The sequence below is a fragment of the Atractosteus spatula genome, chromosome 1 (genome assembly GCF_055471065.1).
Source record: "Atractosteus spatula isolate fAtrSpa1 chromosome 1, fAtrSpa1.hap1, whole genome shotgun sequence".
Taxonomy (NCBI): Eukaryota; Metazoa; Chordata; class Actinopteri; order Semionotiformes; family Lepisosteidae; genus Atractosteus; species Atractosteus spatula.
Genome location: NC_142706.1, coordinates 74,080,140 through 74,107,415, shown reverse-complemented (window position 1 = coordinate 74,107,415; position 27,276 = coordinate 74,080,140). Strand labels below are relative to the sequence as shown.

Below are 27,276 nucleotides of genomic sequence, written 5' to 3'. Positions count from 1 at the left end.
TAAATGGAAATGAATAATATTGTAGAGTTCTCTGCATGGAATCTGGGTGAAAGTTCAGAAAAGGGCAAAAAAACTTAAAACGAATATTCCCATGTTATTTACAAAACTGAAATAATCTCGAACTGAAGAATGGTCATGGAAAATGAGTGTGTGTGTGTGGAGATGGAGTTTGTGTTCAAAAATAATATCTCAAGTTCCTTAAATAATGAAATCACCACAGCACAAGTGTCACACTGCTCTTCTAACAAGCTTTTACACTGTTATTAATAAACCAAACAGTGAGGAGTCTGGAGGACATTTTGTTCTCCACATACAATTTATCAGTCCTTGGGTACTCATCTCCATTGGTTTGATCATTTTATCTGGGTAATAACCCTCTGAGAGGTTCCTAAGTTAATTATATCCATGTCTTCACTTTTTTTTAATGTGACCTGTACAAGAAACTAAACCAAGTCAATTTGCATGTTTGAAATGGCAAAACCAGCAGGGGCTTGCCTCAGATACCTTTTAAATATTGTTCAATTTACTTCCTTTAAATATTCTGAGAGCCAGTTTGATTATATCAAGAAATTATGTAATCAATGATGTAACCAGCAATAATATACCAGGAAATGCCAGGTAATATACCAGACAATAACCCACGACCTTTAGCCATTCAAATAGAATGCAAAGAGATCAATTGTTTTTAAAATATATAACTTCAAGCTTTTGAAATATTAAACTTTATTTTAGAGTATTTTTTTTCTGCTTATTTCGATCCTCGGAAAAAAGAATTCTTCAAAAACATTTTTTCATCATGAAGAATGGTTTGCAGATTGACACTTTACTCAGTGAAGACAAATGTTAATTTTCTTGACAAACCCACAATCCTTTAAATGAACTGTACTGACAGCCTTCCTTGCAGGTAGATACACAAACTATGGTAAAACTTAGAATTTGTGGTTTCTGTTAAATTCTTCGATCTGATATAACTTGATCATTGTATCTAGGCAATAAAAAACAAATCAACAATAATAGTGAGATGGATATGTCCTAAGTAAAAAGATTGTTCTTTTTTAACCAGGACAATTAAGTACATCATAATTCAACTGCTAAAATGACACATTTAAAGTTCTCCAAAGAGGCATTAATACAGTAATAGGTGTTTTTATGACTTAGTAGAGGCTTGAATCTTTTTGTAGGGGAAGGATTACCAATACTGGTTTTCATGACTCTTGTGACTTTTAGTCCAGCAGACCTCTCAATTTCTTAAGTGAACTAATATGATTTCTAATTTCTTATAAGTGTCATTTTAACAATTGGTTGATACAGAGGCATGGCGATTCGTGCTAATGATTGACAGAAGTAGGGGGCTTAGTTCATTCTGGCCTTGGGTGTCTGTCTGTCTGAATTTACATGTTCTCTCCTGGTCTTGTAAGTATTTGGATGGATGTTCTGGTTTACTCCTGGTTTCTAAAGATAATAAAGTTAAGATAGACTGTTCTAGATTACCCTATAGAATTATTCCCTGATCCCCATAAGAGGACTGAACTGGATCACATATGGCATATGAAAGAAGAACTCTTATTTCTTTCAAACTGGAAACTGCAAGTTTCACCAGCTGAAAATGATTTAAAACGCTTCTGCTAAACAAATTAGCTTTTGATTTGATTAATTTAATTGGATTTTGATTAAGTAACTGCAAAGAATGGGAGGAGATGCATGCCGTACGAGGAAGAGGATTAATTGGAATGATACAATTAGATTTGACAAGCAATGAAGTCAGAAGAAGTGTTGTCCAGGAGAGCTATTATATAGAATATAGAGTCCTGAATGGCTGAAGACCTGGACGAGCAGTGGTCATTCACACTTATTAAGCCTATAATACTGGTGACTAACCCTGAAACTGGAGAGCCAGGATCAATCAGGTTATGTAACTCACCCTGAAATTGTGAATTTTGTGAAGACAGGTTACAATCCTAGTTCTGGAGGACCTTGAACCAGCAGGTTGTCATTCCAGCTAAGATTAATTACCTAACTGGAGCCTTAATTGAACTAACAAGACGCTTGATTGGAATACTTCGTTTTTTTTAAGGGTCTGGGAAAACATTTTGGGAATATATTTTACTTACGAAGTAAGTAGTTATAAGGCAAACTTCAACACCTTTAAAACCCTTTAAACAGTCAAATCCAAAAATCAAGTCAATAAAGATTGAATTGTGTAACTGAGAGGTCGGCTGGACTGAGAACCTCACATTTATAACACTCAATATTCACTCAATGCAGCTAATTAAGTAAGAACTTATATTTTGTAGACAAAGGGAACCAATTCAGCTGTTTCTTGAAAGAAGGTTTCAGATGTCTTCCCACAGCCTTGTATTTATAAACATGTCTCACAGTTGTAAATACACTTCCTCAAACTGATTTGAGTGAAGGCATGAGCAACTCCTCATGGTTCTTCAGAGCTAAAGAGTGATATTTCCATTTCAATTAGTCTCTAATGCATACTTGCATAAATCCCCTGCTTAAGTAGCTGCACAAAAATTGCTAAACATTCAGAAACATAAGAACATAAGGAAGGTTACAAATGAGAGGATGTTTGGACCATCATGGCTGTTTGGTAGTTAGCTAATCGATCCAAAGATTGTATCAAGCTGTTTCTTGAATGAAGCAGGGTTTGGCCTTTAGTAGCTGGATTTGGGGTTAGGAGCAGGGCAGGCCACTTGTACAATAATGTATTGAATTATATTATTTAAAGTTCAGGTGGAATAAAACACAAGACCAGGAGCTATGGTCACTGATTAAGACCAGTAGCCAGGGGTTTTTATGATTGGTTCTGAAGACTGATGGATGAAAAAAGTCACTTAATTGTTCACAACAGTACAGAGCACGTCTCTGTTCAAAAGGTATGCTTCTCCAGGGGTGCAGGAATCGAGCAACTCAGGGATTTAAGAGCACAATTACTTAATTGAACCACTGATCTATATAAGAAGTGAAATTGCCTGGTTCTTAGGTTCTGTAAAACCTGCTGGACTGTGGGTATGAAAGACTGATTTTAAATTACCCCAGTTCTTGTATTTATGGGCATGATAACATGTTGCAATGCGGTTCACTGGAAATTTAGAAACCTCTGATGCCGCATGATCGAGTTTATTTAGACAACTTATTGGTTTTTTTATTCCTAAGCTGGACAGGGACCATATTTTTACAAATGTGAATCAAAATGTAAAAGCTAATCTCTCAAAAACAGGGAGCATGTTGACACAGTGGTTAGCATTTCTGCCCCAGTGCTGGGGCCCTGGGTTCAATTTCGGACCTGGTGTCCTATCTGCATTTAGTTTGTATGGTCACCCCATGTTCATGCGGGTTTCCTCCAGGTGCTGTGGTTTTCTCCCACAGTCCAAAAACATTCTAGTAGGTTAATTAGCTTGTGGGAAAATTGGCCCTGGTGTAAGTCAGTGTCTGAGTCTGTGTGCGCTCTGTGGTAGACTGGTGTCTGGCCCGGGGTGTATATCCTGTCTTGTGCCCATTGTCTGCTGGGATAGGCTGCAGCTCCCCTTGACTCTGAATTGGAAAAGCAATTAGGAAATCGATGGATGATCTTGTGAAAACGGACATTAAGATGCAATTTCTACCAGAGCTGGCATGTGAAGCAACGCATTTGTTTTTGTTACCATATGTTTGTTCAAATAGTCTAAGTATTTAAGATGTTTTCTAAATTAGTACCAAAGCTTCTGTTTCAATTTCAGTTAAAGAACTATCAAGACGTCCTTGCTCATAGGTGTACGTGACTCAAGTCACTGGAGAGTGTAGCTCTGGAGGACTTAAAGACTGCAGGTGTGGCGGATGGTGTTGCAAAGAAAGCACCAGATGTGCTGTAGATGAACAATGTTTTGGGTTTATTTCTACTCTGAAATGTTTCTTTTGAGTATTTTCTTTTTCATTTTTCATGTGATTCAATCAGATTTAGCCTCACATACCTTGTCTGGTGTACCATAGTACATCTGGAAAAGATTTAAACCAAATATTTTCTCATTTTAAAGAGAAGGACAACCACTTGCAAGACTGTCTGTCATAAGAAAACTCTTTCTCAAGAAAAGGACTTTCAATGGCATGCATTTCCTCAGAAGCAACCCTGAGGCCACAGAAAAATGGAATGGGGATCATACAGCACACTGCATATTTCTACAAAAAAGCAGACAGAAGAGTGCTGCAGTGTGACAGATGCAGAACTTTGGTGTTACTTGCTGACCAACATTAAGAGGTGTTAATTCAGGCTTTGTGGACACACATATTAAAGACTCAAGGATTCCACATTGGTTGGGGCTATCTTCTCACTGACTCTGCAGAACACAAGGGCTACTCAAAGGAAATATGAAAATGCTGGGGTCAGAAATGGGCTAATATTCAGCAATACATCTCAAGCACTGCAATATTCTGAGACTTGGTTTTTCTTTTTCAACTAGGCCTCCTAGTTTAACAGAAATTTGACACCAAGTAATTTCCTGGCCTGAATTGTTGCATACAGCGGAATTATTTTGCATCATAAAAAACACAGAGGGTAGTATAGTAAAATCAAGTCCCGTTCATTCTCTTGATCACAGCAGTCCTAACATTTCAGTGTCAGGGTGGAAAAAAAAGACTGTTTTAACATACAAAAAATGTACAAAGTGTTTAGCTTGGTTCGGTCTGTAGAGCTGCTGAAGCTCTGAGGAGGAGGAAATTACAATGACGAAGGCCTGGTAACAGTTCTGTCCAAATGCAAGCCCACTCCAACCCATAATCTCCCATGCGAGTGCTGGGAGGTAGGGTGTTTCTCAGTTTCTGGCCTGTCTCATGTTATTTTGCCCTACAGTAGGTTACATTTGTTCATCAGACCACAGAAGCTACAGATGTGACGGAGGTGACTTTGTTGTCGTCAGCCCAGGGCTGGAGGTTCTGCAGGGCATAGAGGGAGGAGTTGTGTAGGCAGAGGGGGTCCTGCTGCAGGGGCTGAGTCAGAGTCTTCTGGAAGGCCTCCTGCTGCAGTTGTAGCATTAAGCGGTTAGCCTGCTGCCTCTCAGCCTCTCTCTCCTCAGCGGTCTGCCTCCTTTAGTGCCAGAAAAAAAGGAAAAGGAATGAGCTTCATTCATTTAGGCAGTTTCATTACAGTTTAATATATTAAATTACTATCTGTGTTTATTACATACTTATGTCTTAGTTATAACATAGTTATTACTATGCCTCCACAGGTCACTTCAAAATCTTGCTCTCCTGAAAGATATAGGTGAAAGATATTAAAACACTAGAAAAGGAAAAGCTTTGTATTTTCTTTTTTAGTTAACAACACACATTCTTTCGCATGATGTTTTACATAACAATTGCTCTGAAAGTGTTCCTCGGAAAAGAGATGTGCTGGGAATTGCATTAAAAAAAACATGGAAATGAAACTTGAAATGTGAAAAGTTTTGAAACCTGGGAAGACCCTTAGGGGGCCAAACCAGTTTCCTTACTCTGTGTAGGTAATGATCTGAACTACTCATATTTCTATGTCATTATGTACAAAAGAACAAGTTCAGGTAGGGAGCTGCATCAGCATGCGTAGGCTGCGAAGGAACAAGTAAAGATTTTTTTCAAGCTGAAAGGAAAAGAAAAGAAACACAATGTTTCGGCTGTGGAGCCTTCTTCAGGTGTGAGGGAGAGAGGGAGTCCATCAGATCAATAAGGCAGGAGAACAAAAGACAGAGTACAGTAGGTATGAAGAGGCAGGGAGCAGGGAGGAAATGGGCATGACGGAGGTGAGAATGAAAATGATTTACAAATATACAAAACTGTTTTTTAGTTTATTTTTAACCATGTGTAGCTGCACACTGTAACACATGTAACAGTATTAACGCAATAGACTGTACCAAGTTATTTGACTGAATTGAAATAATATATATCCGTGTTGAAACATCAAGGATTTTCTTTTGTTGTTAATTGTACCAATTGTTAATCAGTCCAATGTTAATAAATAATAATGAACGTGAATATATATACTTTTATATATATATACTTCTATTGCTGAATGAACATTCAGATGATATATATCACGTTCATCAAGTGTTTAAATATAGAAAATAGTAATGTGGCAATGTAGTGTAGAACATAAAAAATACAACACTAAAAGAGACACGTTACAGTTTGTCAATCAATTTGTGTTCTTTAAAAAAGAAAAGGTTCTTGATTTCATTTCTTCCAAATGAAGCATAAGGCAGACTGTAACATGCTTGCAAACAGCTCTCCAACTTCAACATCAATATCTTTTAAAAGCATTGAACCTCGCAGTGTGTTTTGTCAGTTTAATGTGAGTAATCATTTCATTTTTCAGTGTCTCCATTTATACGTGCTGTTCAAATTATTCGCAACCCTTATTTTCTTCTTATTTGCAAAAGGCATGAAAACTGTTTCCTTCCTCCTTTGAGAAAGAAGACTTGCTAGTGAAGACCTGTTTGCCTTTACAATTAGCCAGTCCTTAAAAAGAAATCAGAAAGCAAACACAATAAAGTCAAAGATTTGTGAACAAAACCCACAGCCACATGTTTCCTGATTGCAGAGGTATTAAGATGTAGGGACCTGCACAATGTTATAAAAAATGTGACTCATCAGCTGATGGTCAAGATATAACTACAATAAGTGAAAATGTAATGGTCTAAATCAAAACTACACAAAGCAAAGGACAAAATGTGTCCTGACAAGTGTGTTCCAAAATAACATGAATGGAAAAGAGTTACTCTCTTATTATTAAAAATGAAAACATAGAGCAATGAAGTTGCAAGAACAGGCTACTGTTGAATTCAAATGACAGAATTATTACATCTGTGTTCACAAGAATAGAAGACAGGTTACAAATGAGAGGAAGCCTCTGGCTCTTAAAGCAACATTTTTTAAGTTTCTGATTATCTTATTTCACCTTCAGACTTACCAGATAGGAAATGTGGCCACATTAAGTAAACGTCATTATCAGTGTTTTTTTAAATGCAGTGCATGAAGCAACAGCAAAAGGAACTGCTGACCGTTGTTTCTTTCTCAGACTTTACGAGAGACAACTTTTTTAATTCTCTTCAAATCTAAGCTAAAAACTTAACTTTTTACCAAGGTCTACATCTGATTGCCTACAGTCAACCTGTAAAAACCTGTATACTCTTGTTTTTTTCCTCATTTACTTTTATTTTATTTTTTTGTCTTTTTCTTTATTAACGATGTACAGTGTCCTTGGGTTTGGAATGGTGCCTTGTAAATAAAAGTTTTGTGATAATGCTGATGATTCTTGTAGTTGTTGTTGTAAAATGCATTTTGAGAAAGCCACCGTCAGTTAACAGTTCCATGATAAACCTCTGTAACAGCCTTTAGGGGGATGTCTTTAAAAAAAAAACACCAATTACTACAGCAGCGGCTGAAATGTTCCTGTAAACATGTTCTTTCAAAAATGACGTATTGTAATCTGCAGTTCCCAAATCGGCACAGGGCCCATCCAGCAAGCAGCGGTGCTGGGGAGTGTGTTGTGAAATGGGACAGGAGAAAAACATAGCAGAAACCGTGGGTGAAAGATGATTCCTTTTGTGCCCTTTCATTTGCAAACCCGAGTCAAAATCTGCTGCCGTGCTTGAAAACACAAAAAGTGTAAACTCTGATAACATACAGATCAAACTTAAGATAAGGGAACTGGTCACAGAAGGTTTGAGTGCACAAGGAATCCTACTAATCCTCCTCACACAGTGCTTTGCACCATTGGCTCTTTACATGGGAGGCACTTTCCATATAAGAAGGGTCCCACTTCATCCACCACTCAAGTGCAGCCCCACCTGGGTTGCAGGTTTTTTAGCCGTTAGGTGCCAGATACCCTGTTGCACAGCAGATCAGGTGGAGAAGCAAGAAATTCATTCACCTATTTCAGAACTGTAGGTAGGCCAAGAACTAAACTTTAAAACGACCAAGTTTTCAGGATGAGTTTAATGTCTCATCTGAAGGACAGCGCCTCATACAGTTTAGTGTCCACAGTCACTATACTGGGGCATTGGTCTGGAAATCCGGTCTAGAGGGAAGAGCGCCACCTACAGGTACACTAAATTCACTTACGGCAACAATTTGTTTTTCCTAGGAGGTCTCTCATCCCAGGACTGACCAGACCCAGCCTTGATCGGCATCAGCGATCTGACAAGTTCAGACCATAACATGTCAATGCAAAGCACTACTGAGTAAAATAGTTAAAAATTTACAGCTGAGTAAACTAAGTTATCTCAGATAAATCAAGTTAAATCCAGAATGTCAGATTTTATTTAAAATAAAGAGGCTGAAAGTTTTCAGTGAATTATGTTCTTTACATACCAGAAAGGCAAAACACACTATTGGGAAATCTTGTGTTGTAGTCCAGGTTGTAGTGTAATTAACAACCTGCTCATATTATTATTTTATTTGTTTAATAATTAAGTTTATGAAAATTGTTTGCTGGTGTATTTTTTCCATTGGGCTCCCTATGAAAAAGTCTGTGTTTAAAATTGTTAATCATAATTCCAATTAAATAATGAAAAAGGCACTACAATTTTAACACTTAAACTGCATCATGGCAAAATGAGCTTTTACATGTGTTTGCTCTTCCTGTGAGAAGACAGTTATGACAGGTTCTCACATACAACGTGAAAAGAAGCCAAGACTATTAAAAACTTGAACACTAAACATGTACATTGTGGTTTTATTAAATAATGAAAGGATCTTTCACTGCTTCTAGTTAATGTTAACAATCATAATAATCATAATAATAATAATAAATCACTGTTGTTGTTATTGGTGTTGTTGGAAATGTGTTTCTATGCAGGGCTTTTAAACTGACAGATCCGAACAACAATTACATAAAAAAACGGGTTGTACTGTATCTTCACTTCACATCATCTCACTTCTTCAATTTTAAAAAAGCAAAAATCATTTCAGTTTGATTTTCTGTTTTGTTTTTAAATCAACCTTTTCTGGTTATTGGCAACACGTATCCAAAGCTTTAATGATATCATTGAAAATAACACACCACGCCAGTGCCTCATGAAAATAATTTGATTAGATACATCCAGCCGAAATAAATATATGCCTGCTCATTGTGACACAGACGTCTAAGGTCCAATATTTTCCATCGCTCATGTGCCTCAAACTCTCCCATCAGATTCCGGCTGCATACTTGCTAGACAGATCAAATTACTTTGAGTAATTTTTATTGGCAATGTGAAATCAATCCCAGTAACATAACGTAGGGTTAAATATGAAAAGAAATCCACCCTGAGCTCACTAATCTGTTGCTCTTGGCTTGAACAGTCATGAGAACCTCAGATTGCCTTAAAAGTACTGTTCCTAAATCCTTAGTAGAGTGTTACAACTCACTACAAAGACAACTTTTATTGTTAGAATCTGACCCCACACTCTGCCTTGCTTATAAAGTTCAAAGTAAAAAGCTACATCTGAACTCAGGTATGCACCCCTTTTAACAAGTGAATATACCGGTCAAAGACCGATAAATTGAGTAGATTAGTGTAACCTTTCCTAAGCGAATGATGTTCCATTATTTAGAAACCTGGGTCAATATTTTTTTGACAGAATGGCCCAGGAAACCTTTTAATCGCCACTGTATTTTTGCTTTGTCAAGTAAAATTGTGTCCTTCAAAAAAAATGAGCAGAGCTAAGCAAAACCACATTATTGTTTTTATTTTCAAGAGGGACTAGGTGAATTTGCAGGGGTAATAATTTAATCTTGATGCTGTGAGCAATGTTTGGGTGGTCTCTGCACTTACATCATTTCTCAGTGTCTTGCCAATATTTTCAAACCAAAAAAGCTGTATTTTCTTCAGTAATAGAAAATAAAAAAGCAGATATATTTTGGAATTGTGCAATGTAATGCAAGAAATCATATTAAAGAAGTATGAATTTTTTCATTTAACAAAGACAGGAAAAGAAAGAAAAGATGATTTCGTAAATTGTGGTTTTGAGTGTGTGGGGATTATGTTTTTGGTGAAAAGAATTCTTTAAAGAGCATCAATAAGTTCTAAATATGCATTTAACAGAAATAAGTGTTTGTGTCCAAGAAACAGATATAGCTTGTTTTTAGCTAATTAGTCTTATTATTAGTCATTTCTGAGCTACAGTACATTATTATGATATATTTATACTTCTGTCTGTATTTGTCACAATTTAACTAAAACTGACAGTGCTGGTACTTCTCTTTATTGAGATTGTTTTACACAATTACACATAAAAATATATGGGAAATTAGCCTTTCTGTTTTCAAAAGTTAAATACCCAAATCAAAAATGAGCAACCTATTTCAAGGATAGGCAACAATCCTTAATCTAGGTAGCAGGCACATAACCACAGGTCGAAAACATTCCAGGAAAAACTCTGCCCAAGACTTAATTTTATTAGATTATTCTAAAGTTTTGAAAAACGTTTCCAAATTCTGTCTGATTCATTAAGAAGAACAGAGTATGCAATCTTTGCAATCAAATAGTTTAAGCGTTTAAGACTTTCTTATTGGGCGTTACTGAAGAAACAGCACGGTACCATGCAAAGAACACGCTACGCACTGCAGGCACGCGGTGAAGGGATCGACCCTCAAGGAGTCTTACCGCCACTTCGTCCTCCTGTTCTGGAACCAGGTCTTGACTTGTGCATCTGTCATCTTCAGTGCCTTGGCCAGAGTAGCTCGTTCAGCAGAAGCCAGATATTTCTGCCGGTGAAAGCGTTTCTCGAGCTCACAGATCTGCACCCGGCTGAAAGATGTCCTGGGCTTTTTCCTCTTTGGGGGCGTCCGGTTTTGATAAGGGTGACCAATCCTCCGGGTCACTGAAAACGGTGACAGGGCAGCTGCCGAAAATGAACACATATCCTTAAGGGCTGATTATGACATGGTGCCAACGTGAAGGAAAAAAAATGCGTCAAAGAAGAAGAAATTATTTTTTTTCCCTGATTCATAATGTTAATTTTTTTTAGTATTTTCACAGTAATGTTCTGCATATGCATATGCATAAAATTAGAAAGAGAATCATTCCACACACATTCTGGGAAGCACTCCACATGGTGTACTGTATATGAATATGAATGTTTTCAACATTAAAAGAGGGAAACATAGATAGCTGTCTGCAGGAGGAATTAATTCAGGTCATCATTAGGACAGAGGAAGAAAAAACACGGCTAACACACCATTCCAGCTTCTGCTTCAATGCCACAGAGCAAAGCTCCCAGGAGCATAAACAGGAGAAAAGGGCAGAAGAGTAAATTCACCTCCAGTCACTTCAGGAGCAGGGTAATTATTAAAAATAAATTAAACTAGAATAAGGATAAAATAAAAGAAGAGAACAGGAAGACAACTTAAATGTTACAGGAAAACCTTCCAAGCTTTTACTCCAGATTAGAATTTGTTGAATATTTTCACAAAGTATGAATAGGTCAGTGAAAGTCAAAATAGGTATGGAAAACGGGTAATAAATTAATGCTATATTTTTTTTTGTTTGAACATAATGTTGAAGTTTAAAATGGACTCTTTAAATGGACTTAATATGGATTTTCAAAGAGGAAATTGTAGATGGAATCAAGAGGATTCAAAAGCAGTCCTCACAGTGTTACCTAGAAAACTCACAGCGATGGTCACCCATAAAGACACCCGCCATTACTTTTTCGATGGAAGGAAGCACTTTTGCAGATTATTTGTAATGGACGGGAAGTAACCCATTGCTTCGGGCTGTGTTAAAAAAATGTATGCTTTCCCTAACTGCGATTTCTCACAGACAGGGGCCTCAGAGAACAAATGTGTGCAACTCCCATTTCCACACACAACTGAGTCTTCCCACTTGTATTCTCTGGGAGGTAAAACAGCTATCCAGGGAAACTTTAAACTCACCTGGGCAGCCACCCTTGAGAAATGGAAAGTCCAATAGCGGACTGTCTCCAAAAGCAAGATCTGGGTAATAGTGTTTGGTTAAAATGTCCACAGAACCCCAGGTGGATGCCCTGCCGATCTCCCCTTCTGGAACAGAGTGGAGGCTAGCCAGGGATGTAGCCACTGTTCTTGCAGAGTGGCCTCCGACTGGTCCTTCCACAGTCTGATCCGCTAAGGAATAACAGAGGGAGATACAGTCAGCCACCCACTGGGAGGTCTGTGGCCTGGGTAACGGTTCCTATTGACCCGACTGACTGTATGGAATGAGGTGGGCTGATCTGTGAAACAATGTGCTGGCTTTAAATGCACTTTTTTTGAACCTTTCTTATAAGATGTGAGGATATGACCTGCGTTTGTGTTGTTGCACGTTATGACTGTTCAATGAAAAAAGAAAAAGAATCCAGAGAAAGAGAACGCGTCCTTTATGAATTGCTAAGCCTTTCTCTCTCATCCTCCCTCTTTCTTTCTCTCTAGACGGATAATCGTATTTTTAACGATGCCCAGCTCAAATTCTAAACAGCAGACTTACAGTAAAAAGGGTCAACACATTCTGTAATTTTCCTTTTTAGGAATACATAACTCCGAGATATTAACTGATGTGTTGTCCAATAACTGCATAATTATATAGAGCATGTTCTTATACATTTCTCTGCATTAGACCTTAGTGCATTAGTGTACAAAAACATCAAACACTTTGAAGAACACTACAGTATAACACTCCAGTCCATCCATTTTCTAACCACTTTATCCAATTCAGGGGAAATTGCAGGGGAGCCACAGCCTATCCCAGCAAGCACTGGGCACATGGCCTGGACAGGACACCAGTCACAGGGCTCACACCCAGGATCATTTTTCCCAGAAGCCAATTAATCTACCATTATGGTTTTGGACTGTGGAAGGAAACCAGAGCACCTGGAGGAAACCCACACAGACCTCTAACCTCTAAGCAACTAAAAATGCAACTTCCTTTTTTTTTTGTTTGTTTGTATTTTCTTTATGCAAGGTACAAATGAGCAATTTGTTTGTAGACAGAGAAATATACTGTAAATGTGAAATCCAAAATAAGTTACATTCACTGCAATGCCTGTAGTCTTTCAAACTAATCTAAAAAAGACTATTCTTCTGCTACAGCTGCTCTGGCTCTGGTCCTCTCTGTGTTAAAATTGCGTTCAAGGGAAAATAAGGCTCCTAATCTGTTGTGTTGTGTTGTGTTCTTCTGCTGATATGAAGCCACAAGGAGCAATGGGAGATGAGTGCATGAGACGATGAACAATGTATCTGCTGTTTAAGTAGAGCACCAGGAGCTACAAGGCATGGAAAAACATCTGTGATTGTGCCCCTAAGGAACATCTGCATTGTAATGACAAATTGATGCTTTGTGAGTTTGAATGCTGTTCCATCACATTCAATGAAAGCACTACAAGTTTATCTGCACTAAAGAGGCTTTAGGGGTTGATTCAAAATAAGCAACTCTTTTGGCACTTAAATCAACATTATTAAAAGTATTCTGTGACACCAGATGATATGCAACATTATCCTGTGCCTAGAACAGACATAATTGGTGACTCCCATTATAAAAAAGACACTGCCGAAAACCATGTTGTCTTGCAAGCGTACACTTAAGAGTCCTATCAATAAAACAAAGAAATCAGATCCAATGAATGATGGATGTGAATATGAATTCATAGAGTGCATATTCTTAAAAAGCCATAATCCTTACTGATGCTTCCCTTTAGACAGATAGACAAAAATACGGAGAGACGGAGAGGAATCTCAAACAGGTCTAATAAAAAATTGTCTGCTTGTCAGGTTACAAGAATTGAGAAATTGTCATTACTGCTTTGGGTAGCAGGATCTGCTGGCTTGGATTTTCACTTCCAAACTGAGATTACATCATAGGAAACTTCTAATTCTAGAGCATATGGGTATACAACATATCAGTTAAGCTTCAATAAGATATAATCATGTTTTTGTGCAATTCAGATAATCCACCTTTAACATGACAAACTAAAATATATTAATTTATTTCGTCTCAGTAATTTAGTTTTCAGTCTAATGATCTACGAATAGAGAGCAATACAGGCGTGTATGATGGGGCAAAAAAGGGCAAATAAATAAAGGATTAAAGGCTCCGTGAACTTTAAAACAAGTTTTATTCCTTTCCATGCGAGTATAAGGACATTTATAGAAACCTGGTAATTCAGAGCTTGATTTTAAATGAAACTATTTTCTGTTTAAAGTTCATTAAGATGGAGATGAATATGTGGAATTGTGAACGCACACAAAATAAAGAGAAGTGTGTGACAATACAGTACGTGAAGTCAAATATTAATGTTTAATCTTAAACACCAGAGGCAATATGCAAAACAATGTCAACCAGCAAATCCTATTTGTAAATAATTTACCACGCTTACACCTTGAGCGTTTTGTTTTTAAAAATATGAATATGCTCTTGCAGCTGTGTTAATCATGTCTCACTGTGTTTATCACTGCTTTGTAAATCAGTTTAGTCCCCAAAGAAGATCTGCCTTCAAGACTGCTTTGCATTTTGTGCTTGGGTTGTGGTTGACTGTGCTGACTACAGATAAGGGCAGTGCATTCTGTTAATCTGCCAGGGTAAGGAAGAGGGGTACCTTGAGCTTTTCATGTGATCCTCAGTTTCTTTGATGTTATGGTAGCAAAGGCAGTGCTGTTGCAATGTTTTTTTTTTCTCTGACTGTCCTCGTGAACATCTGTGAAAGCAGTGATATCACTGCAAAGCACAGAGAGCTAAGACAGACTGTGCTGTGTACCACAGGCCAGCGAAATAACTGCTTTGCAGATGCAGGATAAACAGTGAGACAATCTCACAGATCACCTTGGTAAGCTGTTGCAAAGGTACCACTGCCATTTTCACGGCTACAAATGAGCAGACTAAAGCCTCAGGTAAAACAGCAGGATTAGTAATGTGGCATTCAATCCAATTGGCCCTTCCTCCATCTCCATTTAAATCTTATTCAACAATTGCTGCGTAGCTTCCGCATTCTAACGAAGACAAAACTCTTCATTAAGAAGGGTCACAAATTAGAGAAAGCCATTTGGCCCATTTTCAGTCATTTCATGAAAAAACGGGGTATTGGCTTTTACAAAATGGCTGGGTAGCTTGTTCCAGACTCCCCAACCCTTAAGGCAAAGAAGCCCCTCTTGTCCTCTGTTATAAGTGCATTTCCACATAGTTTCCCTTTGTGTCCTCAGATTCATGTTTCACTGTTGATACTGAAGAAGTCCAGTGGGTTGACTTTATTAGTGCCTTTGTGGATTTTGAATACTGGTTTTAGGTCCCCTCTTAGTTTGCTTTGTTCCAGACTAGAAAGGTTGAGGTCCTTCAGCTTCTCAGTGTAGAACATTCTCTGAAGCCTCCCAGTGTATCTGGTTGCTCAGCTCTAGACTGATTCCAGAATAGCGATATCTCATGTATAATGTGGTGACCGAAACTATACACAATATACTGAGGCTCTGCTGGTGCATTAGTTTTAACATAATATCCCTTGATTTTAACTGCACATCCTTGCATTTATATAATTGCTTCCACATGTTATCTACAAAATGGAAATGACATGTCGACATAAACACCCAAGTCTTTTTCAGAAGTATCCGCAACTAGATCAGTGTTTCCCATTTTGTATTTTTAATTTGTTTTTACTACCTGCATGAAAAATCCTGTGCTATTCTATATTGAACATCATCTTGAATTTAAAAAACATCGGTCTTGAATTTTATCTCATTTCTTTTTGAACTTCAATTGCTTTGACAATTTCATTGTCCCACAGATAATGAACCCGTGATTAGCCTGCATTGTTTACGTGGCTATTTCACTCTGACAAAAATAACAGGACATAATTTGTTAATTTAGCGGGAAACACGGTAAAATCTCAAACACGGACGACTGCCTCAAAGCATAAGCAAGACTGCTGCAAGTACAACATTGTGTAGTCCTAAAAGAAGGATCAGCATTCAGCATTAAATGTTATTTTTTCACTTCTGTTACTGTTTCTTGTTACTGTTACTGATCTTGTTTTCATTTCATGCAGTCCTCTGCTCCCATCTTGAAAGCAAGTCATTAAAACCCCAGTGGAATTACATTTGAAAACAAAAACCTTACAAAAATAACCGTAACCAGAAAAGAGAAAGGACAGTCACACAATCCAAAACAACGCCAGGATTCTTGATGGGCTTTACTACCTTCTGTGTAGTTAAGCTGAAAATAATCAACCAAATTTCACAAAGCATTAAATAACAAACACACACAAAGACAGCTAGATTGACAGTCATATTGTACTGCATCCCAAAATAGCATTTTAATTGACAATAAAAATATTTTTTGTTTTTTTTATCTCCAGCATATAACCAAAGCTTTGTATAATATTCAGTAGTAGTTTGCATTTCAGATTTAATATTTAGAAAATTTGATGCTTCCCTCTGAATTGCTGTTTATGGACATTTTAGCGTGCCACTCTGTGAAAACCTTGTTTATCCATGATGCCTGTATTCAAATTTAAAAATGGCTTTCTTATGCGGGTTGTTTCTGCAAATATATAAACAGCCAAATTAAAGAGGAAAGGAAACAATTTCTCTGCTAACGGGATAAATGAAGCAATGTCAAAATGATAAAACAAGAGCCAGAGAAGAACCTATCCATATTCTCACATAAAACCTTATTTCACTAGGAATCTGTTTTCCTTTGAACTGCATGTGATATTTGAGTCCTGTTGCTCACAAGGGGAAGAAATGCATACTTAGACATGAATCACTTATTAGTATGCCATTATCACAAGCCCAAACGAGCATTAACACCACAGTACTGTGTTTAACAGGAAATAAAGCTCCTATCTCCAAATCACTTTGGGACTTCACACAGAGAATACTAAACGATCCTTATAAGTAATAAAATTTAGTATCAGCATATCAAAAAATAAATGCTGCCTCAGAGAAATTTCAGCCTATAACAAAATCATTTATACTTAATAACACTTTTCTGTGACAGGACCTGCTTCCCCCATTGCGAATATTACCTTTGGTGCAATCTAATAAATATATCTGTAAAAGATTCAAAAGGGGATATTGAATAATACCAGCAACATCTATTGCTATTTATTATACAGTCAGATGGATCCCAGCTTTATGAAACCGTCACTCTGTCATCCATCTGAAATCAAGCTGGAATTAAACAAAGAGCTTCACGAAACAGAAGAAACTTGCAAACTGAACAATTCAAATGATGAAATTCAACTATTAAGAAGTACTTATTTCTCTGACTTACTCTGTGGTACGGACTTGACGTATTTAGTCTTTGGGATGTATTTGCAGGAATGCGGACCGAGTCATGTTTTCATCTCATGTGCACTGAGGCATGACACTGTGAGTGGAGACTGGTGCCTTGTAATCTCATGGACAACCAGCTGCCAAGCAGGAACATTCTGGATGACTCCCTGCCACCCGTGGAAGAAACACTGTGGGCTCAGGTGATGGAAGTGGAGTGAAAAACAATCTACAGTGGGTCTGACTCAACAATATCCTTAACCAATTCAGAGACAAACACTGAGCCATCAACATGGGTCAGTCACTGGGCCAGTTAGGCACAATACGCAACAGCCTCCACCTAATCAAAGCAAGAGGTAATATACATGTATGATATTCCCAACTTTCAGTTTCACTGATCTCATCTGCTGCTCAAAAGTATGCCACGACCTTTTGACAAGCACCGAAAATGTGACAATGACTGAAAAGTCTCTTGCATCATTCACACTACTGGGAGGTGACAGCTCTTAAACGAACTGCATTTGAAATATTTGCCACCTTTTCCACTGTTACAACTTGACTCTTCGTCAAAATTTATTTTTTAATAAATTCGCACCTTTCGATTCCTTCCACTGTCGAAGAGGTAGAGTTGATTACATTTTGACCTGCCTTTGTCCTACCCATACGATATTTAGACACCCTTCCTCTCATATGAAAATGGTCATTTCATAACATCTTTTATTAAAGGGATCATTACAATCTAGCGGCAACAAGTACCTATTGTCTTCATCGATCAACATTTGGGACTTTTGGGAATCTTTCGAAATCATAGCATGATTCTGTTTTTTGAGACACTCGCTAGTCCACCTGAGCTTTTTATCGTACAAATCCACACCGTGTTATTTGAGGAGTGAGACTCACTTACATCTATATTTCAACTTTGCAAACTGCTGAATAATCAATTAATGTGCAGTTTTCAGCATCATTATTTCTGTTCGGCTATGTCTGTGCTGCGGTTATGCTGGAATCGCTAATTCGCCCCCAGCTTATGCTCCCTGTGCTGTTCTTGCTGTGACATTTGTGGTGTACTTCACAAATGGAATTTTATATGAGCAGAAGCAGTTCGGATACTTAGAACCTCTTGCCATTGTTCATCACAAATTCCACAATCTACTCTATTTCCTTTGTCTTTCTCTCTTCTCTCTGTCTCTCTGATGAGCTCTCTTTGACTGCTTACCTTGACTAAATAACATGAAGCAGAATTAAAAGACTCTTCAGACATTCTGTTTCTAATACTGAAAAGTGTCACAGGAATTTAATTTGCACACATTTCCTAATTCTTATCTCTGTCTTCTGATATTAATATTATACAGCCAGTTTCAGGAACTAAACCCAACACATTTTACAGGTGACTGTAAATATAGTTGATAAGTATATTAACTTTTAAACATATTTTCCGTGTGCATCGGTTCATATGGTAAATCCTCTAATGAATAATTAATAAGAAAACGTCCAGCATTTTGAATATTTAATGGTGAAAAATCTATATGGCTCTTCATTTTCATCTCTGTAAATGTGTAATGTGAAAAAGGTTAACTCATAGTCATTATACTAAAATAGATCAAAATTAATGATTGTACATTGAAAATATACACTTATATGTTTTCTGTAAGTTGAGAGTAGCACCTTATCATGTCAATATGTACTTATGCATTTTATGCAGTTTTTAGCTTTAGATTATTTTTTCTTGAATAATAATGTTTTGATATACATTTCACAACAAGATTGCTTTTTAAAACTGCAATATTACTATTTCTTAACTGTATTTCAACAGTACATTTATCATTTTGTTTGAAGTGTTTAAATGTGATCATTATTTAAAACAAATACTAGAAGAGAAATTCAATTCATGAAATTCTAGAACAGTGGAGAAAACAATGTTTCTTTTACATACAACTGTCATTTAAATCCATTTTCCTTTTGGAACTACAATCAAGTGAACATGCTATCTTGCAAATTGTTTGAGAATGAAAAGACAAAAGAAGAACAGTCTTGAAGAAAAATGCTCTAAGAGATCATAATTACTGTACAAAAAAGGGGTGAGCACTCAAATGGGCAATGTAATTAGTGGAGTACCACAGGGGTCTATCCTAGGACCACTACTATTCCAATTTGGTATTAAAAATATAGATACTAGCATAGTAAGTAAACTAGTCAGGATTGTAGATTATTCCAAACCAGGACGATTAGCAAACACAGTAGAAGCAGTAAATGAAATTCAAAAATATTTTGATAAAATTCAAGACTTGGCAGGCCAGGACCTAACCTGGCAGACTATGTTTGATGTAAACAAGTGCAGGGTTTTGCATGCAGATGACAAAAACATAAACTATAAATACAAAATCGGAGATAGGGAGACAGAAGAGGCTACTTATAAAACTTAGGTGTTTATGTTGACACAACATTTACATCTCCTAGACAATGTGGGGAAGCAACAGAAAGGCAGACAAAATGCTTATATAGGGGAAATACTTAAAACCTAGAAATGAAATCGAAGGATGTTATGTTAAAATAGGATGTGCAAGTTAGACCTCGTTTAGATTGTTGTCTACCATTTCGTCACCATGTTAGAAGAAAGACACCGCTGCTCTGGAATCACGTCAGAGAAAGGCAAGCAGATACATTTGGGGGCAGGAGTGTCCTACACAGACAGCCTGAAAGAACTGAACCTTTTTAGTCTTGAAACGAGATGATGATGAGGGGACCAGATACAAGCATTCAAAATCCTCAAAGATGTTCACAATCAACCTAGTGGACTTCAGAATGAACAGAGAAGCACAAACCACTGGGCACAAGTGGAAACTATGTGGAACAGGCGCTTATTTACCCAAAGGGTTGTGGGAGTGTGGGACAAGCTATTGAGCCAGGTCATTGAAGCCGATACTCTTTCATGAAATGAATAGATGAGATTCTTGGATCAAATAACTAATAACTGCCAAACAAAATGCCTCCTCTCATTTGTAACTATGTTATTATGTGCTTTTGACAATAATGGAAATACCATACAAGGAACTGAATTACAATAATCGTAAAGCAGAATGGTTGCAAAAGATCTACTATTGCTTGAAAAGCAGAATGTTTAACTTTATGCAAAATCTATTGAGACAATGCATTAGCACACTAAATATGTTAAATACTCTGCTAGAAATGACACATTTGTCACTGCTGATCTGTGGTGGTGGTTAAAATCCATTTTTTTTCTTTCATTTCACATGATATCTTATTGTATTTTCATTTGTATTTTTACTTACAAAAAATAAAACTTACTACAGGTCTGTAGGAAATTGGTGTGATTTATACTGGACATGTACAAGGTGAACTGTAATGATTCTTCATCACATTCAAATAATTACTTGTACTGTAACTCTTAGCCTTTAAAACATGCTGTATATTAGCAAGGTTTAAAGAGCAGACACATGCGCCAGTGGCCTGCCATAATACATACTATACATTTCTCTCTTAGACTGCATAATGCTTTTGATATTTAATCATTTAATAAGAGGGGGCCATTCAGTGATACAATCCTTAAACCCGGGGAAAACATGCAAGTGCAGTTAATTCCACTTTTGTATGTGTTAAGTTGTGGCAGTCATTAACATGTACAGTAAATATGTATATGTCTTACCCACTTTTACAGAAAGCACCAGAATCCTGCTGCAAGTGAGCAGAAGCCTCCATTTGAGAAAAGAACTGGAACCATAGAGAAGGTGTGAATAATGTATAGAGTTGCCCTTTACCATGAATGTACACTTCGTGTAAAAGACGTGAACAATCTGGTCTGAGGGATGACCGGCTGTTCCAGGCACCAGACTCTTTTAGACAGGTGGGACTCTTTAGGTGCGGTCACTCCAGGTTGGCTCTCATTTCTGATGTTCATCTTTAGAGAATGACTGTTTACATCAGAGATATGGCCTGGCCTCACTCCCCTTCCCTCTTTGCTTTCCATGCAGGCTGTGAGCAGGGGCTCTTCTTTGCAAAAACAAAATGTGCCCTCCTCGAGGAATATTGGCATAGTTGGCATAAGTTGGCAGAGGCTGACCTGGCGATATCTTGCCATGTGAGGCAAAAAATCTAGTTTCTTTGCAGGGCAACAGTGACCCTTCGTGGCTTAAATCATCTGCATCACTGAGCCGGAGAAACTGCCTCAGTTTCCTGTGGAATCATGACTGTTGGCTCTTACGCACACCTGTTCGTGTTGAGCAGATGATCACTGGAAAAAATGTGTTTTTTTCAGTTTTGGATACCCAGCACCTAAACTGACAGAATGCGTTTAAAGACAAAGGCAAACTGACAAGTACCGTATACAGCAATCACACTATTAAACATTTGGCAATAACGTATGCAGAGCCTTGAATGCTGCTTGCAGCTTTCTTTCAAAATCTCATTGGCTCACTTTATAATCCCTTTAAGTCCATTAGCTGCAAACCACCTCCATCTTGCCCAGCTGTTTACACACTGAGCCATCCTTTAGTTCATATCAGTTCTTACTTGCAATTGAAATTGTAATTATGTGCTTGTCACACCAGTGGAACAGACTATTGGAAAATCAGTCTGTTGTTTGTTTATACCAGCCCTCAGTGGTATATAAAAAAGGTTAATTTAATATCAAATAAAGATCTGTGAGGAAGTACTTCATCCATTGTATCTTTTTATTATTTTAGGGAAATAATAAATATGGAGACAACAGGCTATTTGATAATTGGTGCCTCTATCATTCCCTTTTTATAAAAGCACTTGCAACAAACACTTCATCTTAAATTCATATATATAAAGACTTTGGCATTGAACATTTTTGTTACTTTTCTAGAAAGCAAAATAACTGGCATGTCCAAAACAAGATAACGAGTTGTAGCCAAATTGTTTTTGCAAAACAAAGGTGCTAAGAAAGGCTAGATTTTGGTCATTCACTTCCTTTGATTAGCTGTCAGTAGCAGCTGACAGTAAAAAAAAAAATTGTAAGATTAACAGGAACTTTTCAAAGCAAAAATACCCATTTTTGCTTTGAAATGTTCCTGTTAATCTTACAATTTTTTTACTGTCAGAATCAGTTCCTGAAATCACACAACTAGCTATAGGAGCTGCTCCACGTCTTCAGACATCTTTATGAACAACCCTTTAAAGGTTAAAAGGCTGCCAAACTGATATTATCCTTGGCACTTACTGTGCATTCACAATTCTGTGAAGGTTTGTAAAATCAACATTGCATGAAAGCACCTAGTGGTTTGGATTTGTGTTGATTGCTTATATGTCATGGTGCAACTAGTCTTTCCCACAATATTCCCTATAAGCAAAGAAACAAATGTTCATACTTGTTGTTCTGCATTTCTGACTGAGCAATTGCCTCAGCTCTTGTACAACAAGCGAAAAGACTTTATCCTGAAAGCGAAAACTGGAAAAGTTTTGGTCGTCGTCTATAAATTCAAATAAAGTGAGATACTAAATTGAAATACTGTGTATTATATTTTTTGGCATGATGACGATGATTATTTTCATCTGATTATTACTACTGTTGTTTTTGTTCTAGTCATATTTTGATATTTACTCTGCTTTAGAAGCAGGAGAAAATGCGTGTCTGCAACCTACAGCAGTGTTATATTATATTCTGTAAGCTTTTTTCGATGAAGGAGTAAAGAAACCTTCATGAGCCTTATTCTTAACTGCCATTGAATTCTAGGCCTCCGCATGCTAACACTCATTCTAACAGACACAGTGGATACAGGGGAGAGAACAGACCATCTCTGTCCTTCTCAGGCCGACGACTAAATTTGGGACGATTAGCTAAAGTGACAAAAATCACACCGATCGCTCTCTAACGACAGATATGTACGAACGCCCAACTAGAAGTGCTTTTCCGTTTTTTCCCCTCCAAAAAAATTAATTATGCAGGGTTCCCTAAGGGCACTTAATAATGCTTCACGGGCCTAAATTAAACTCTTAGTTTAGCTGGAGCGCTCACACTCTAATTAGCATTTAATATTATTTTTAATAAATATAACTCAGGTGCGCGTCTCCTTTTCCGTCCCGATGCAGGAGTTTCGCTGATAGCCCTACTGCCACAGTCATCTGGAGCCACTGGAGCAGATGGCGTCCGCACCTCAGGCAGCCCAACGGTGAAATAATAAGAGGAATTACCTGGCACTACTTACTGTCAATGACTTCCCAGGATATTAGGCTGTTTTTTATCACTGCTATAAAAACGACTCTTACCTTACTTATCACTGGACTTAAATATTTTAATGGAAATGAAATGTATCATTGTCGCCACAACTTTTTAAAAACGGTTTCTCACAAAACATATCGGAATAGGCGAAGAGCAGCGGGCTCTGATTTCCTAGAATGCTTTAATTGGCTGTATTGAAAGAATATTTGTGTTAATGCGGGCGACCGAACTGAAAGAGGTCTGTATAAACCTCAAGTCGCAATTTTCGGAATTTCGGAATGTTCGCTTAGCGATCACTATTATTCCTAAACCCGTGTAATAACGTTATACATTCAGTCTTCAGCTGGGAAGCGCGCGTCTTTGCTCTGAACACATTCTGCAGTTCATCCTAATTGAATTGACAACTGCGAACAGACGCCTCAGCCAAGCACATCTATAAGCTTCACGTACTGTACCGATGAGCGTATTTAAAATGTGTTGAATGGCCATGTAACACGTATGGTACATTTGGATTTCTCTTCGCTTTTGATTTTAATTGTAAAAATGGTATCTTAATCATACTTTCAAAAATTAGAACTGTACACATTTTCGATGAATTACTGACGTTAAACTAAATCTCAAATTTCACCCAAATACCATTTATATATAATATTATTTTTTTACATTTCACTAGACTGAATGTACAGTATTAGATTCAAATATTATTACTGTAAACAACAAATGTATTATTTTATTTGATATTCAACCCTGGGGTACTTCTTTACTTTAAACAAAAGGTTGAATTATTATTATTATTATTATTATTATTATTATTATTTAAAATAATGTCCGTTGAACTGGACAGAACCTCTATATCTAATTGTGATGTGAATCTAATTGGAACAGTTCTCCACTTGCTGTTATTGCAACGTTAATAAGTTCTGGTGCCGGGTTTTAAAAAAATACCTGATTTTTTACCGTATTAAAGCTAAAAACGGACGTTCACCTATTAAAATATTTGACGCAAAATGAAAAAAATTGAACTACCTGAAAGGGGATACAAATACAAATACCCGAATTTTATCAGAAAACAATTTTAAAGTATTTTACGTAGAAATCACTGGAAATGCTCTTGAACAGGTTATTACTAGACTGCTAGGATTTTTGTACACACTGGATAAATATGAATCTCAACAATCCAACTATACCTGTTACTGATTAATGCAAAATTTAAATATATTAAGACGTATGGATAGAAGTAACTTTTTAAACGCAGTCTTAATCTATGGTTCAGAGATTTTTCAGAAATCAAACGGCAAACGATGTAACCACCAATAGAACAGGCCACCTGAAATAAAATACAAATTTTCAAACACGTAGATTATACTGCATATAACTAGATTATATACATACATTTACATATAAACATTATGTACATTAACAGCACTTGTATAGATACACATAAAACTAATTAGTTCGCTACAAAACATACCAATACTTTTATGACGGTCTAAATTTCAGATTCTTTAGATCGTTTTACACACTGAACAAAATGGACTATATTCATAGTTGTTGGAAACCGAGGCAAAAGTTTAAAAGCTAACATTTACAATGAAGAGACCTCTACGTATTACTTCTAATCTCTGCAGGCCGGTGTTCCAGAAAAAAGGTTAGCTGTTTTATTTGAAGAAATTCTCAATTTCTTTGTAACAAATTTGAAGTACTGTATCCAGATCGTGTGCCTTGTATCAGTTTACGGTAAATAAAACTCGTCCGTGATCCCTGAGAAATAGATATATATATATGTAGTATACCAACGTAGCTCAAATTAAATTGGTTACAAATCGCAAAAAACAATGGCCGCATTATTAATCTTGAGCGGCCCACTGAAATCAACATCCGCACTCTTGTTAAACAGGTACAGTGCATGAACACTGCGAACACTTCAAGAGAGAATTGGAGTGCGCAGTGTTTTTAATAAAGTTTAATTTATAGAACTTATAAGTGTATTATGATGTTTTGGCATACATTCTTAAAATAATATAGCCATTGTTTACGTGTTAACAAGATCTTAAAATGATGCGGAAACTTGAAACGTTTTAAAATTCCATTATTTTAGGTTCACTCTCATACTTTCAAAATAACGAAGTAATCGGAGGACTGAATACATTTACAGAAGTTTAATATTTTCACCTTCTTCATCACCAACAGCAGCATCATACATCGGTTAAATATAGGTTTATAGTATAATGTCCTTAGTTTTAAATCATATATTAGTAACTGATTTCCGTTGAGTGCTATTTGTATTATATTTCCAATTTAGATATCTTTGATTCGAAATATTTTGCATTTGTTAAACAGCCTGTGTTATAGTTGTGCCGACAGTTATAAGTAACTATCATCAATAACGTAGCTTGTGAAACAGGGAAGGCGACTCCGAGATGTCACTTACACGCAAAAAGACAGGGCTGGTGCTTCCTGACAAAATAAAAGAGTCCAGTTCGCCCACCAGTACAACATGAATGTGTCTTCAGGCTTACCGCAGAAAAGCCGAGCCAAAACCAACTCACCTGTCAGCCTGTCCTTTGCAAACCGCCTGCTGCTCTCCATCCAGGGGAAGGTGAAATTCGGCACGTTGCCCATGCTGGGCACTGTCGGGACGGTGGGCACGCCGGCCGAGATGCCAGGCGGATGGGTCGGCGGGGGTGGATGGGGCGTTGGCGGTATGGGTCTGTGGGCTGGCACCCGGATTACCCCACCAGCGCCGCCGGGGTTGACGTTAACGTTCATGTTCATGCTGACATTCATGTTCATGTTCACATTGTAGGAGCCCGCAAGCCCCGCCGCCATGGAGCAGGCCGGGTTGTAGACGCTGTTGTAGCCGTTGGCGTAGACGTTAGAGGCCAGTTGGTAATCCGGTTCGGCGGTTCTGTTCGGCAGCATGCAGCTGCTGGGCTGGTCCGTGTTGTTCAGGATCTGATCGATCCCAAAACTGATGGGCTCGTGCTGCTGATGGGTTTGATTGACCTCTTCGATCCCCGTGTGTTCCATTTTTTTATGATGTTGTATATTTTGATAAATATATGTGGATGACTCTAGAAATGATCAAGGCATATAATTATTTTTCTCGATGCTCTCAGAATTCCCCGGAAAATGATAAAACATTCCAAGACGAAAGGCTCAGAAAAGTTAGGCAAGGTGTTTCCTTTTACAATATTAAGCCACTCTGCATCTGCGATTTCTGTCGTGTGGCCATGAAGTGTACCGTACTGAATTATGTTAACTGATGCAAAACTCACTGTAAATAATCCATCGTGACGAACTATTTAGTCGTGTCCATTACAGAACACCAAAATCCACTCTGAACATGCACCTCAGAATGCGTAGTATTCAGATTCAGCATTTTCAAAACCGATAAAAAAACAGATATATTTGAAAAGACTAACAAAAATATTAGGTTGAATAGAATTCAACACAACGTTTTTGAGAGGAAAAAAAAAACAAATCCGAAAACGAGCGCCAGTTTGCCGAGAGAACGCTTCTCCTGCACTGCAGCGTTTGCGGGAATTCAACGATCAGCTGAGCTCCACTAAACGTGGGAGATATTTACTGGTTCTGTGGAACTCCATCATGCCAAATGAAGACACAAAATAAACAGCTCATCTTTCTCCCATGAATATTAATTGGGACAGCGGCGACTGCGCTAGCGCACCGCTCCTCAAACTGATTTTGAGCAGGTGAGAAGCTCTTTCTCCCAAAACCCCGGGATTGACTCATTCATTGGCTGCTGGGTTCCGGGATAGGCTGGGTTTCTCAGTCGTCTCCCTTTCCTTAAAGCAACAGCACCCCATTTTCTCAAGGGCTGGTCTGAAATATTCCACAGCAAAAT

General features: G+C 37.5%; 1 protein-coding gene across 1 annotated transcript; it reads right to left on the bottom strand.

Moving 5' to 3' along the window:
- Window positions 1–706: 706 nt before the first annotated feature.
- Window positions 707–26,518, bottom strand: tlx2 (T cell leukemia homeobox 2). The gene is made up of 4 exons (XM_088914124.1): window positions 25,958–26,518; window positions 11,873–12,082; window positions 10,602–10,839; window positions 707–5,068 (listed from the first exon to the last, which is right to left on the bottom strand). Exons 1-4 carry the CDS (start codon window positions 26,436–26,438, stop codon window positions 4,852–4,854), a joined length of 1,146 nt encoding a protein of 381 aa, XP_088770250.1. The 5' UTR covers window positions 26,439–26,518; the 3' UTR covers window positions 707–4,851.
- Between the last annotated feature and the right edge of the window lie 758 nt (window positions 26,519–27,276).